At 44.4% G+C, this 15,926-nt stretch overlaps 1 protein-coding gene across 5 annotated transcripts in view; it reads left to right on the forward strand.

Annotated features, from left to right (window-relative positions):
* The first annotated feature begins 555 nt into the window (after positions 1–555).
* Positions 556–15,926, forward strand: part of SLAIN2 (SLAIN motif family member 2) — a 38,362-nt gene continuing 22,991 nt past the window's right edge. For 2 of the 5 annotated variants that reach the window (XM_035111983.2, XM_035111986.2), the window contains exons 1-2: positions 563–1,460; positions 15,514–15,662. In XM_035111983.2, coding sequence (XP_034967874.2) covers positions 991–1,460; positions 15,514–15,662 — 619 coding nt within the window. In that variant the 5' untranslated portion in view covers positions 563–990. Of the gene's footprint in view, positions 1,461–15,513; positions 15,663–15,926 lie in introns of all 5 variants that reach the window. The other 3 variants (XM_060278887.1, XM_035111985.2, XM_035111984.2) reach the window with 3 other exon arrangements.

Raw genomic sequence — 15,926 nt, forward strand, 5'->3', positions numbered from 1 at the left:
AAAACAAAAACAAAAAACCCCACCCCAATATTTATATTGGTACCTACTCCAAGTTGGGGAGGGCACCCCATTTTATCCCCTCTCAGTGTGCCATATTACCAAAATCCGCCCGACTAGAGCTGGAATGGGCTGGCCTTGCCTTGTGGTAAGGCGGAAGAAACCCGGCATGTGCTCTGGAACAACCTTATCGCCAATAATAGAACCAGATGCCTAGGAGTTATTTCTAAGTAAATGTGGGTGGGCGCCATAGCTGCCAAGTTTTCCCTTTTCTCGCGAGGAAGCCTATTCAGCATAAGGGAAAATCCCTTAAAAAAGGGATAACTTGGCAGCTATGGGGCGCGGGAAGGCACATTCATGACATTTAAAGTCCGGGGGCGCTTTCTCAGCCGGTAGGGGGAAGGCTATGTCTGCCATTAACGACTCCTTAAGCGGCATCAGCAGCTCGCGGTGTGACTCGAGGACTTTGTACGAGTATGAAATCATCGCCCGCCACTATTGTCCAAGCGCCGCCCTGTTCTTCGCGCCGTTCTTCGCGCCTCAAGCAGGCCGCCGCCGGCCCGAAGCTCGGGGCTGTGGTGTGGAAGGGAAAGCTCCTCCCCCCCCAACACACGGAAGGAACGGAGAGGGAAGGGCGGACATGGCGACGGCCGCCGTCCTCGGGGAGGCCGCGGCCGGATATGCGTGTACGCCTCCCTCCGCTGTGGGCCGCCACCGGCGCAGCTGACTCGGCCCGGCCCAGCCCAGCCTACCGAGCAGGAGTCGAGAGAGGCGAGGCTGCGCTTCCCCGCCCGGCCATGTAGAGGGGGCCCGCATCGCCTAGGCCAGCTCAGGAGATAGCCGGCCGCCTCAGCGTGAGGGGAAAGAAGGGGGGGCAGCTTCGCCTGACAGAGGGAGGGACGAGAAGGCGGCGGCGGCGGCGGCGGCAGCAGGAGCCCGCGCTGCCTTGTGAGGCTAGAGGGTCGCGGGGGTTGGGTGGAGCCGCGGGGCGCCATGGAGGACATTAACTCCAACGTGAACGCCGACGCCGAAGTGCGGAAGCTGCAGGAGCTGGTGAAGAAGCTGGAGAAGCAGAACGAGCAGCTCCGCATTCGCAGCGCCGCCGGGGCTCCGGGAGGCAGCCCCAAACGGCTGCTGGGCAACAACCACGGCGGCGGCGGAGGGTCGGGAGCCTGCACGCCGCCTCTGACCGCGGCGGCTGCCGGTGCCCCGCAGTCGCCTTCGCCGCCGTCTCCCGCCGCCGTCAGGAGCAGCCCTCTGGTGCTGGGGCTCGAGAGCCGCTGCCTGGGCCCCAACAAGGCCGGGCCCAGGCGGCCTCCGCCGAGCGAGGAAGCAGCAGGAGGAAGCGGCTCGGAGGTGTCGGGGGGAGCCGGGGAGAACGCCAGCCTCCTGGACGAAGTGGAGCCGCTGAAGCCCGACGAGCTTGAGCGGCTGGCCGGCTGCGGGGAAGACGAGACCGGCTGGTGAGGAGGAGTGGGATGCGGGGCTGGGAAGCTGCGAGCGGTTTATTCCAGTTCAAATGCGGTGCCTCCTCCAGGTTGCACGCAATTGGGCCGCGAAGGCTCCCTGTTTTGCGCTTGGGAAGGTTAGGATCGCACGCTGCCTCTCAGATCGGCGACCCCCAATATTGAAGGCCTTGCCTTGGGGGGGGGGTCTCCCGGAGGAGATCCATGGTTCCCGGAGCTGGCACAGCCCAATGGGCCCGAGAGAAATGGCTTTCCTACGGGGCTCTTCGCGTGTTTTTTTGCAGCTGGGAGGCTCCGCACAAATCTGAGAGTTGCAGACCTTAACCTTCTCTGGGAGGAGAGCTTTGTTTTGGTTCCTTTCTAGGGAAGGAAAGGGAAATCTACCCAATACTCCCAAGGGGTGGTGAATCCCTTTGTCCTTTCTCCAGCAAGCGGCGGCTTCAGGGTACTTTTGTTATAGCAACCCAGAACCACCGCGGCAAAGGACACCCATTCAGATTTTTTTTGTTGGGCGGTGCACTGGGGAATCTTCAGATTTCTAAATGATGAGATCCGGACTTGAGCGTTTAGCGGCCTGCTTCTGTAGCCTCTGAAATATTTCACAAGTCCATAAATTCTCACTCCGATTTCCACACATTCCAGGAAAAGGTGTTTAAATCCTTTACTCATGGGCATGCTGGTATTACGTGTTCTAGGTAACTAGGGATGTGTTACGTATTCCAGGATAGCAGTAAGGTTTAGTGCTTTGGCCCCCTAAGCTATCTCACTTTAAAAGTTACAGGCATTTGTGCCCTTTCTGAATTGGCGTTCTCATTCTTCTTGAGCGAAGATGCTCAGCATTTCATTTTAGTGAAAATAATGCTTTAAGCGAACTCAGAATATGCCTGCAAAGGATATGGAAGATAGACCAAGAAGACTGATCAATATTCTTTAAGACTTTTTGAATCCTTTATATACACACACACACACACACACACACACATATTTTAGTGATTCCCCAAATGGTGGCTTAGAACTGATAGGTGTATGAATGAAATCTCATGGGCAGGCTACCAAAGCAAACTACTCGACTACAAAATACTGTGTGATTATCAAAGATCTATGTGCACATGAAATCATGCCTTTTCCCTTTAAAGGAGATGTACGGGATAACTTTTTCCTTTCTTGCACACTGCTTGTGTATATACTGGTATTAAGTTACGTTTGTACAGGTCCCCCTCATAATGTGTGGATATACATGCATTTTGCAGTTGTGTACAAAGTTCTTTTATAAGAACCGATCCTTATGTGTGATGCAGTGCAAGAGGGAGTTGCTTCTTCTTAAACAGAGAAGTATTTTTTAAAACAAAGCTTCAACTTCTGGGGCATCACTTCTATGAAAAGTTTTTGGAGCTAGGCTGCATTATAAAGGAGAACCTTCAGGATTGTGTAGTATATTACAAAAACAGTTGGTTTATGTTATGTTTGTAAATTGCCTTGAAACACATGTAAAATGTGATTCATACATTGTGGTGTTGTTTTTATTACTTATCAATTTAGTCATAGCTAAGAGTGGCTTAAAATGGAAATCCAACTAGTTCATTGATTCTTGGGTTCTTTCCAAGCCCCTCCTATTGCAACCTGGTTCATGTAATCCTAAAATTAACCATGGCTTAGCATGAACAAGCAAATGTGTAGGTTCCTGGAGACAAGGTCGTGGGCTCTTTGCTCCTCTCCTTGTCCTGCTACTGCCACACTGCTGCAAGCAAAGTTGTGGTTTGACTTATTATTTAAGTCCAAACCCAGACTTGCTTATCTTGATCCAGTAAAACTATGACATGCAGTGAAAGTTTGTTCTTTGGTTTTCCACTAGTAGTTTATCTGAGTGAGACAAACCATGAGCCTAAGTTCAGATATAATACTGCCAAACCATGCAAGGGCGTAGCCAGGATCAAAACTAGGGGGGGGCAAGCCATGATCATTCAGGGGCGGGGCCACAAAGTGGGAACGTGGGCGGGGCTACAGGGCCAGCTGGCCTGACGACATCGTGGTGGCGGCAGCGGCGGCAGCAGCCACCTTGTGCTTCTGGGGCTGGCAACGGCGGCGGCTACCCTGCTTGGCTGGAGAGGACGGGAGGGTCGGGCAGGCAAGAGGGGGTGACAGGGTGGGCGAGGGCAAGGCAAGGCACGGCCGCAGTCACGACGGCTCCGAGGCGTTGCTGCATATCAGCATAATATTTCAACCATGTTGTGGGTTCAAGCCCCACCTTAGGAAAAAATTCCTGCATTGCAGGGGGTTGGACTAGATGACCCTTGTGGTCCCTTCCGACTACAATTCTACGATTCTATTGATATATTGCCATAGCATATGCATCATTCTGCTTTCTTGAATTGTCCTACTCCTAGGCATAGCAGCCAACTCCTAGAGGCCTAGGTGCCTCCCCCCCCCCAAATACTAGTAAATACCGTATGTGAAAGAGCCATCCCCCCCATGTTGATGGGCTTTCTATGTGGGGCTTATCTGCCCCCCCGCATATTTTATTAAGAATGGAAGAGGGAGGGAAGGAAGGAAGAAATAGAGAGAGGGATAACTCATATTTGTGGGTGCCTCTGGGTGACGCTGTGATGCTGGAACTCTGCAGCAAGAGGACGGGAGGGTCGGGCAGGCGAGAGGGGGTGGCAGGGCGGGTGAGGGCGAGGGAAGGCACGGCCGCAGTCACGACAGCTCCGAGGCGTTGCTGCATATCAGCATAATATTTCAACCATGTTGTGGGTTCAAGCCCCACCTTTGGGGGAAAATCCTGCATTGCAGGGGGTTGGACTAGATGACCCTTGTGGTCCCTTCCGACTACAATTCTATGATTCCATTGATATATTACCATAGCATATGCATCATTCTGCTTTCTTGAATTGTCCTACTCCTAGGCATAGCAGCCAAATCCTAGAGGCCTAGGTGCCTCTCCCCCCCCCCAATTACTGGTAAATACCGTATTTGAAAGAGTCACCCCCCCCCATTTTGATGGGCTTTCTATGTGGGGCTTATCTGCCCCCCCCCCAGTATTTTATTAAGGATGGAAGAGGGAGGGAGGGAAGGAATAATAGAGAGAGGGATACCTCATATTTGTGGGTGCCTCTGGGTGATGCTGTGAAGCTGGAACTCTGCAGCAAGAGGATGGGAGGGTCGGGCAGGGGAGAGGGGGTGGCAGGGCAGGCGAGGGCGAGGCAAGACAGGGCCGCAGTCTCGATGGCTCCGAGGCGTTGCTGCATATCAGCATAATATTTCAACCATGTTGTGGGTTCAAGCCCCACATTGGGGAAAAATTCCTGCATTGCAGGGGGTTGGACTAGATGACCCTTCTGGTCCCTTCCGACTACAATTCCATGATTCTATTGATATATTACCATAGCATATGCATGATTCTGCTTTCTTGAATTGTCCTAGGCATAGCAGCCAACTCCTAGAGGCCTAGGTGCCTCCCCCCCAAAAAAGAAATTACTGGTAAATACTGTATTTTAAAGAGTCCTCCCCCCCCATGTTGATGGGCTTTCTATGTGGGGCTTATCTGCCCCCCCCCCCAGTATTTTATTGAGGATGGAAGAGGGAGGAAAGGAAGGAAGAAATAGAGAGAGGGATAACTCACATTTGTGGGTGCCTCTGGGTGACGCTGTGATGCTAGAACTCTGCAGCAAGAGGAAGATACCGGTACACCTGTACAGGAGCCTTGTAAGCAGCTTTCTCTCTGCTTGATTTACAGCAGGCACGTCCAACAGGTAGATTGTGATCTACCAGTAGATCACTGGATGTCTGTGGTAGATCACTGCTAGATCACTGGCACCCCTAAAAAAAGCTCACCCAAATTTTTCCTCCTCCCTAAAAAAAGCTGAACTATGACCTGAAGCCCTAAACAAAAATGGGCCTCCCTCCCTCCTAAAAGAAGCTCAACAAGTTTGACCTAAACCCCCCAAAACAGGGCTTCCCTTCCTTAAAAAAACTCAACAGCTTTGACCTGAACCCCCCAAAAGGGGGTAGATCACTCCCAGTTTTTAACTCTGTGAGTAGATCAGAGTCTCTTGGGAGGTGGCCACCCCTGATTTACAGTATACAGATGCAGGAGGAGGGGCAGACTGGAACACCAATGCTTTTTATAAACATCACTGTGTCTATCAAAGCTACAGCCCCCCCCCCCTTCTTATTCACTTCCTTTTAGCCTTGCAGGGCCACCTTAGTTAAATTGAATCCTCTGCACCCTCATTAAATCGCCAATAGAACTGTTAATGCGATCCCTGAATGCCCATTAACAACTCCCACTGAATAACAATAGGGTGAATAGGGTGGACCTTGCCTGAAGGGATATTCTGCTCCATTGTCTTAACTGCTTAAGTACTGGTAGCCACTTTGCTTTATTTATTTGATGTGTTTTTGTTACAGCTGTGTTCCCGCCCCCAGCAAGTGGAGAGCTGCTCTTGCTAAAGCAAAGCCCTTTCCACTTCAGTTTTTGGAGGGGCAAAGTATTGGTTATGGTCTGTAAAATACAATTATTTTTTGCTTCTGGGGGGGGCAGCTGCCCCCTCCTGCCCCCCCCTGTCTACACCCATGAAACCATGGCTTAGCTCGCAGCAGCAACAGCAAGACCTGTGGAGAAGTGAAGTGACCGTGATCTTCTCTCTCAGAACGTACATGTTTGTGCTAAGTAATGGTTTGAATCAGCATGGCATGTGAATTGTTCTTGTATGTCTTTATCCAACCAGGAGACAGTGTAAATCTCCTTCTCCCCTTCCTTCAGCCACTGAAGGACAATGAGATTGCTTGTTTTTGAGGGACACTGAAATAACCAGATCTCTTTCTGCTCCTGCTATGTCTTTCTCTTGACCCACGTGGCTCTGTTTCCTTGCCCCTTTTTCCCTTGGACTACCTTACCGGGTAGACGGGAAGTGGACCATCTTGTTTCGTGGTGCAGCAGGAATAACTTGGTGCTAAATGCCCAAAAGACAGTGGAAATGGTAATCAATTTTAGAAGGCGCTCTTCCATCTTGCCGCCACTTTCCATCCTTGGTAACATGGTTGTAGTAGTAGAGTCCTTTACGTTTCTGGGCTCTATAATTTCTCATAACTTAAATTGGTTAGGCAACATCAATAGTATTATTAAAAAGGCCCACCAGAGGTTGTATTTCTTGTGACAACTAAGAAAATTTAAATTGCCCCAAGAAGTGTTGATCCAAGTTTACAGAGGTATTATTGAAACTGTTCTCTGTAATTCTATTACTGCCTGGTATGGCACAGCCTACACAAGCTGGATCAGAAAAGGCTCCAACGAGCAATAAGAATTGCAGAAAGGGTAGTTGGTGTTAGTTTGCCCCCAATAGAGACACTTTATGCTGTCCAAGCTAGGAAGAGAGCAGAGGAAATTGTTGCGGACCCTTTGCATCCTGGTCATCATCTGTTTGATTTACTTCCATCTGGACATCACTCTTAAAATATTGCATTCATTTTAGATGGGCACAACCTTCTAATTAGACTGACATGCTTATAGTTGAGGTATTAGAGCAACTGCCCTGTCTCAGTTAACAGCAAAGATGAATCACTAGACTAATTTAGTGGTTATGAAGCAGTTTGTGGGTGAGCTTGTTCTAACTTTATTTCCTAACAAACTCACTATGTGTTTTGAATGCTCATTGTGAAATGGGCCACTCCAGTGCAAGGCAGATATTTCTCTGACATTTTGACATATAAGATTGCCTTGTTCCAATGTGCCTTTGACAAGCTTAACTGAAAAGTGTCGGCTCCTCATTTTATGATGTGGCTCTGTTCCATCATTCCTTGTTTTAGTTAGGTTATTTATGTAACTTGTTTTATTCTTACATATTAAACTATGCTTGTGAACTGTTTTGGGGTCCCATATTGTGGTACAGGAAGGCCAATATTTCAGTTTTGCTTTTTATGATGACTAAAATCAAAACAAAGAAGTTAAGGACAGTATTTGCTTTTGAATACAATTACTTGGGTGTTTCTACTAGTGTGATAATATCAAGGCTTAGGACGCTCATGCTTTGAGAGAAATCTGCATGACAGTGTTAGAATGAGTCACTATTGCATTCATGGGATAGAAGTTTTATCTAAGACCAACCTAGGTGAAAATCCCAGAGTGCTTCCACATGGCAGTTGATTATGGACTTGGTGCTGCTCATGCATGTGGTTTTGTGCAGTGTTCACAGATGATTGACCTCAACCAAATGCCACCCCATATTTTCCTATTTAACCTGACTTTACTATTTACCCGAAAAAGGCAGTAAGTGAAATAAACCTTCTGAAACAATAAATCCGAATTAAATTGAAAAGCACGGGATAGCACTTTGATGAAGACACTATTCTGCAGGGTGGATAAAAATCAATGATTTTTTTAAAAAAATAAAAAAAATCGGATTTTTTGATTTAAATCGGATTTTTTTGATTTAAATCGATTTTTTTGATTTAAATTGGATTTTTTAAAATAAAATGCTTTTTGAGGAAAATATATTACCATCCAAAGGTTATTCCATCATGAAATAAAGATTAGTTTTTTTAATTATGTAGAATAAGGTTGTATATGTTTATATTTTTGGGTAAATAAATTCCATTAATCAATTCACAATGTCATGCTCTTCCAGAAGTTTTTGTAAGATTATTGGGCAGTTGCTCTGCCTACAAGATATTATCACAGATGCTTGGTTTACTTTTGCAGTTCTCAAAACTGAATTTGACTCAACAGAGATCACATGCCTCTTCTTCACAGCAAAAATGTTATAACATGAACAGAGTTGAGAAAAAGACCTTAATCCTATTGTTCTACAAACCTATGAATACAGAAACAACCCCTTCAGTGCTAAGTTTCAAGAAGTTCAGTGAATAGAATAGAAACAATATTTTTCTGATTGTTTTGAGTGGACAGTATTTAAGTTTTTCATGTGTAGGCTAGGCTGACAGTGTAAGTTTCTTAAAATATATATATTTTGTTTTTGTTTAGCCAAATTAGTTAACAAACATGGATGTTTGTTTAAGCAAATAACATATGCTGTAATGTTATTGTTTTAGTTGAATAAATCTATTTAAATTGTTATTATTAAGGTAATGATCATTTTTCTCCTTCCTAAGTACAACACTAAAGTTGTCCAAATATGAATGATTAACCTATTAAGCTGGAGATAAAAAACTAATATGAAAAGTTGTTATTCTAAAAATCTTCATCTACTTGCGTATTAAAGTTATACCAGCAAGAATTAGTCTTTATGTAGAAAACTATGATTTAAATCAAGCCTTACTGACTAGTGATTTAAATCGTGATTTAAATCGTGATTTAAATCAGTTTGATTTAAATCAAATCCACCCTGCTATTCTGTGGCACTGCAAAAAACATGCATGTTTGAGAAGTACACAGTCCATAGAAAACTGCTGTGTGAAAGCACCCCCAGCTGCAACCACAAGGATTTGCAGTTCTGTATGAGAAAATATTTTGGTCAAGAGTGTAGAAGTTAGCACAATGAAGACACTGACTTCAAGCAAATAACATCCTCTACAGTTCTTCCCCATAGGATGATAGTGCTAATGGATAAGAGATGACTGATGAAATCTCAGAAGCTGACTAGCAAGTAGACATACCTAAGTGCAATATGCTCAGTGATGTGAAGGAAGAATGTGAGTGTCTGTGTAGTAATGTACTGGTATTTCATTCTCCTCTGCTGTCCTCTACCAGCATGATTCCTGCTTGGCCTGTGTTCACCCCCCTCCTAGGAGAAGAGCAATCTCCACAAGGGAAGTCTGTTTCTTTTAGAGATATAACTTCCCATTCTTCAGCTTCTAGTTTCTAGTCTAGAAGTGCTCGAAGACAGGCAGATATTTAAAATACCTCTCTTTCCAATGAGTTACATTTCTCTCTCTCTTGTGGTTAAATATCAGTGTTAGGGCTCTTTCAGTTGTAGCATCCCACTTTTGGAATTCGTTTACCAGAGAGACTCAACTTTGACCTATGTTACCTTTCCAATGCCAGGTGAAAACATTTGTACTCTCCCAGGCCTTTTTATTTATTACATTTATATACAGTGGTGTCTCGCTAGACGAATTTAATTCGTTCCACGGGTCTTTTCTTAAAACGAAAAATTCATCTAGCGAATCCCATAAGAATGCATTGAATTTTTTTTGATTTTTTTTTTTGCCCATAGGAACGCATTAATTGAATTTCAATGCATTCCTATGGGAAACCGCGATTCGCTAGACAATTTTTTCGTAAAATGAATTCGTCTAGCGAGGCAACCTCCACTAGAAAAAACCTTTCGTTAAGCGGAAATTTAGTTAAGCAGGGCATTCGTTAAGCAAGGCACCACTGTACAATGCTACCTTTTCTTCCAATGAGCTCAAGGTGATGTAAACAGTTCTCCTCCTCCCCATTTCATCCTCAGAACATTATCCTGGGTTTTTGTTGATGTTGTCTCTTGGGAACTGCTCTGGAAACTTTCTGCTGAAGGAACAGTACGGAAATCCTTTAAATATGCCACATAAACATGGGCTCACCCTTGTTTACTTGCTAGTGACTTACTGTAAGTTCTGCATAAGCCAGAAACATTATCCATGTTTCAAAATGGCTGTAACATTCCAGATATTAATACAGTACAGCATAATGTTACTAAGGAATGGGTGGAAACTTATTACATAAACAGCAAATGACAGGCAATATTACAGTCAACACACTGATCCTTCATTGGCAGTGAGGGATAGTTTGGAAATTTAATTGGGCCATGCAAGTTGGTGACTTGCAAGTTTTATTTATTTTTACAAGCTGCTATTTAGTTGTATGGCCATGCTGATTCAAAAATACCTTGCAGCAGCACCAGTGTCTATCTTTAAAGACATTTTATAGATTGTGCATCTTTCTGCCATTAATGTAGTCCTCCTTACCCTTTTACCTGACATAAACGCTCAGGAAATGTTGTTTACCCTTTCTTTCACTTCAGGGTGTTTTCACTCATGATGTAACTAGAAGACATTTGCACCAGCTTGTCAGGTATCGCCATCAAACTATATTATCATCATGCTAAAAAGTATATTGAAAGAAATATTAGCATTGGATATTATTATTATCAATTTCTAAATATTAGAAATTGGAGCATTACAACCCTGTTTAAAGTCTTGAATGTTAGTTTTGGGAGGACCCAGTTACAGATTGTAATATATGTACCTTTTAAAAAGAAAAAAAGCAGATAAACTTTTTATCGACTAACTACAGTTTAGTGGAAGTGAGTGACTTCCCATTCTGTTGTTTTGGTCTTTAAACAGCTATAGAAACCCTCAGAGGTTATTTGTATCTGGAAAAAGTTGTGGACAAGGACAGCTTGCTCATCTATTTCCCCACTACAGTAACTGCTTTTCCACAGAGGTTTGCTTACTCCTAAGATGTTTCCCAGTTGTTGGCTTCAGCCCAGTGTTTACTTCACAAACATGGGGCTGGAACCTAGGTACAGTGGTAAATTTCAGGATGAAAGTTACTGGCAAGTGAAAGGTTAAGCCCTTGCTTATCTCCCACAGCTTCTTCAAGGGTGCATTGCAAGGACGAAATATCCATCAGGCTAATGTTACACACCTGTGATGTAACACTTAGACCTGGTTCATAGATCACATTAAACCATGGCCTACCATTACATCTGAACACAGCTCAGTGCTTTAACTATGGTTTGTTAGTGAAAATAAGCCAAAGTTTGTTGGCTTACTGACCTTAATTGTGGTTTGGTGTTGCATGTGAGCATGGGGACCGCCTTAAGAGTGGTTTATTTCATTACCCTGCCCAAATTTCTCACTAAGCAACAGAGATGCTTGGTAAGAATGCTGGAAAACAAAGAAGTCCTCCTCTCTTCTTGCCTTTCCTAAAGGCAAGTAGTAGTGAGGCAGCAGCCAAATAGATTTTTTGGGGGTGGGGCATATTATTGCATGCCACCCAAATCTCTGAGCAGTGTGAGATTTCAAGGTTTCCAGGCACTTACCTAGTGTTCATGTTTCCTTTGGAATGAGGCACAGCAGAGACTGTGGAGTCTTTATGATAAATGGTTTACTTACACATCTATACAATCTAAGCCTATGATGGAGGGGTTCACAGTAATAACACCCTAAAAGAGTCTTGCTTACCTCATAGCCACAGCCTTAGATTTCAGCAAAAATCAGGCATCTCCTAGCTGCCCAGCCTGTCTCCCAACTGCCCAGCCTGCAGCAGGGTGGATTTGATTTAAATCAAACTGATTTAAATCACGATTTAAATCACGATTTAAATCACTAGTCAGTAAGGCTTGATTTAAATCATAGTTTTCTACATAAAGACTAATTCTTGCTGGTATACAAGGGCGTACCCACCATGCGGCAAGTTAGGGCAGCTGCCCTACTCTAGAAGCAGGGCTGGTGGGCAGAGGCGGAGCACAGCCCGGCGGAGCGCGAGTTCGCCATTCCCGCCGCACCGCGCCGCACCCTCCCTCCAGCTCCCCGGCGCGCCCTCAGGCAAGGCCAAGCGCGGCGGGGAACCAGGGAGCGCGGCGCGGTGGGCGGGAACGCCGAACTCGCGCTCCGCTGGGCTGGGCTCCGCCTCCGCCCACCAGCCCTGCTGCTAGGGAGGGGCACAGCCCGGCGGAGCGCGAGTTCGCCGTTCCCGCCCGCTGTGCCCTCCCTCCAGCTCCCCGTCGCGCCCTCTGGCAAGGCCAAGCGCGGCGGGGAACCAGAGAGCGCGGCACGGCGGGCAGGAACGCTGAACTCGCGCTCCGCTGGGCTGGGCTCCGCCTCCGCCCACCAGCCCTGCTGCTAGGGAGGGGCACAGCCCGGCGGAGCGCGAGTTCGCTGTTCCCGCCCACTTTGTGGCCCCTCCCCTTCCATGCCTTGGCCCCTCCCCTTGCCCCCCCCCTAGTTTTGATCCTGGGTACGCCCATGCTGGTATAACTTTAATATGCAAGTAGATGAAGATTTTTAGAATAACAACTTTTCATACTAGTTTTTTATCCCCAGTTTAATAGGTTAATCATTCATATTTGGACAACTTTACTGTTGTACTTAGGAAGGAGAAAAATAATCATTACCTTAATAACAACAATTTACATAGATTTATTCAACTGAAACAATAACATTACAGCATATGTTATTTGCTTAAACAAACATCCATGCTTGTTAACTAATTTGGCTAAACAAAAACAAAATATATATATTTTAAGAAATTTAGACTGTCAGCCCAGCCTACACATGAAAAACTTACTGTCCACTCCAAACAATCAGAAAAATATTGTTTCTATTCTATTCACTGAACTTCTTGAAACTTAGCACTGAAGAGGTTGTTTCTGTATTCATAGGTTTGTAGAACAATAGGATTAAGGTCTTTTTCTCAACTCTGTTCATGTTATAACATTTTTGCTGTGAAGAAGAGGCATGTGATCTCTGTTGAGTCAAATTCAGTTTTGAGAACTGCTAAAGTAAACCAAGCATCTGTGATATCATCTTGTAGGCAGAGAAACTGCCCAATAATCTTACAAAAACCTCTGGAAGAGCATGACATTGTGAATGGATTAATGGAATTTATTTACCCCCAAAATTAAACATATACAACCTTATTCTACATAATTAAAAAACTAATCTTTATTTCATGATGGAATAACCTTTGGATGGTAATATATTTTCCTCAAAATGCATTTTATTTTTTAAAAAAATTGATTTAAATAAAAAAAATCGATTTAAATAAAAAAAAATCTGATTTAAATAAAAAAAAATCCGATTTTTTTAAAAAAATCATTGATTTTTATCCACCCTGGCCTGCAGCCTCCCAGCTTCTAGCTCACATAACAATATTCAACTCTGGCCTTTTTCTTTCTAACTACCAGCCAGTTGAGGGAGGGGCGGGCACATATTTTGTATCTGGCACAGAGCCATTTCCTTTGTTGTAATTTAGCTCCTAATACGATCCTGTCACTTTTATAATTGGTATTAATCATCAGTATATTCTTCGAAGTTAGCTCAGATATGTGTGTGTCTGATTCTCTGCCTCACTTGTTAAATGTTTGAGGGTTCATTGCTGGGAAGTTCCAGCTTTTACTTAATGAGATTTTATGTGGCTTTTTGTGTTTAAGCTGCTTTCATATACATGTTCCAGATTAAAAGTCTGAAGCTGTAAGAGGCCCAAATATAGTTTCTGTGCTCCATTTTTAGCATGTTATGAATACTTGATGTACGCAGTGCTTAGTGTTGTAGCTATTGCTTGGTTTATTGTTTTGTTTTTGACTAGTTAAAATCATATATCTCACAGATGTAAAGATTTGGTTTTACAGTAGTTGGGCTGTTTCTAGACTTGCACATGTGGAAGTCCTATGTGTACAGTATAGCTTTTCTCACCACTTTCTCCCTCTTCCACCCCCTAAATCCCTCTCCTGAGAAGGTGGGTAGGGAGAATTGGGAACTACATGTGGTGTGGCATAAGGGGAGCTCCATTAACACATTCTGCCTCCACTCATTTTAGCCATTCCTCCCTTCCTGCTGTACCGCCTCAAACCACCTCCCATGCCATTCTTGATAATTTCCTAACAAGAGAGTTTGGGGTGTGTGCTAGAGGCAGCATCAGGAAGAAGCAGGCGAGGAAGCCCTGTGATGTGAACAGATTCCTGCTTGTGTTTGGAATCCACATTTTCTTCATTCAAATTTGATCTCATTCATACACACGCACACTTGAAGCTGAATTTCAAATCTGCTTGTTCTCATCCATACCAGTGGGTGTTCCCTTCTGCCTTTATCCCTGCATTCCAAATTGTTGATTCAAATATGTAAATCTGACACAAAATGGCTGTGTGTTCATGAGTTAGCAGAGCAGTTTGCACACCTTTTAAAAAAACCCAACAACAATTGTGCCCACCTAGGAATCACAGTAGCACACACATGGGAATTTCCAGTTCCATACAAATTTGGTATGTCATCAGTTTACCTTATGTTCAATTCTAAAATGGCAAGTATTTCCCTTTCCAAAACAGTAAGATGGTTGTGGGAGAAATCAATACAGTAATACACAGTGAAATCAAGGGGAGAAGGAATGAAGCAGGGAGAGCTGGAGAAATAATGGGTTTCCTGTATTGTTGGTTTAAAAAAACCAAAATCTCAACAAAGGTGGTGCTCCCAGGAAACAGCCCCCCCCCCCACTGGTGGGACAGAACTGACATTAAGGAGATAAGGTGTGTGTGTGTGTATGTATGGTAAAGAACCCCTGAATGGTTAAGTCCACTCAAAGGCGACTATGGGGCTGTGGCGCTCATCTTGCTTTTCAGGCCAAAGGAGCTGGTGTTTGTCCACAGACAGCTTTCTGGGTCATGTGGCCAGCATGACTAAACCACTACTGGCCCATGGAACACACTAACGGAAGCCAGAGCGCACTAAACACAATTTACCTTCCCCCCGCGGTACCTATTTATCTACTTGCACTGGTGTGCTTTTAAACTGCTAGGTTGGCAGAAGCAACGGGAGCTCACCCTGTTGAGTGGATTCAAACCACCAACCTTCTGATCAGCAAGCCCAAGAGGCTCAGTGGTTTACAGACCACAGCTCCACCCGCTTTTTTAAAGGCAGCTAGAGGTGCTGAAATATACAGAAAGTACTCCTTAAAATGCAGATTCTTTTGATCGATTTGAATCTTTTTGGAAGCAGAAGCCATAGGCTTTTCCTTGTTAGGTATCTATTGAAAGTCACCTACAATCAGAAATGCATAGGTACTTCACTGGCCGTCCATATCTGGGCATTGTGTTGGAATGGGAATTTTCCTTATTTTATATTGTCATTTGAGGCCATGGCTTCAAAAGAGCAGGGATAACCAACCACAATCTGATACACATTTTCTTGCTTACATTCCTATTGTCATTCAGTAGTGTATCTGCTGTTGGTTATTCACCTGTTGACTTGTTTTCAGGAGTACTAAGGAAAGCACATGTTAAAAATGGCAAGTCTTGACCTGTGTTCCCTCCTTAAAGGAAGAAAAATCATGCAAGTTTCAGGATTTTAATTTATGTATTTTCATTTAATATTGTGGTGTTTCTGTCTTCATTAGGTTGTATGCTTCGCCAAAGAAGAAAGTGACTCCATTGCATAAATGTATTAGCCCACTGGTTTGGTGCAGACAGATATTGGATTATCCAACTCCAGATATTGAATGTGCTAAAAAATCATTGATCCATAGGCTTGAACAGACAATGTCAGGTGAGTTTGTGAATAAGCATTATACTAATAAAATATACAGTACAAAATAATATCAGAACTTGATTTTAAAAAATAGTTATGATCCTGTGAGAGTTAGTTTTAAATTCAGTTGACTTCAGGGGGAATATATACCTGAAGTACCGTGTTTCTCATATTTTAAGGCATCCCTAAAAAATAAGGCATGGCAGGATTTTCCAGACCTGGCGAAATATAAGGCATACCCTGAAAATAAGACATGCTGGTACGGTATGGCAGGGCACGCCG

This window comes from Zootoca vivipara, chromosome 9, assembly GCF_963506605.1.
Source record: "Zootoca vivipara chromosome 9, rZooViv1.1, whole genome shotgun sequence".
Lineage (NCBI taxonomy): Eukaryota > Metazoa > Chordata > Lepidosauria > Squamata > Lacertidae > Zootoca > Zootoca vivipara.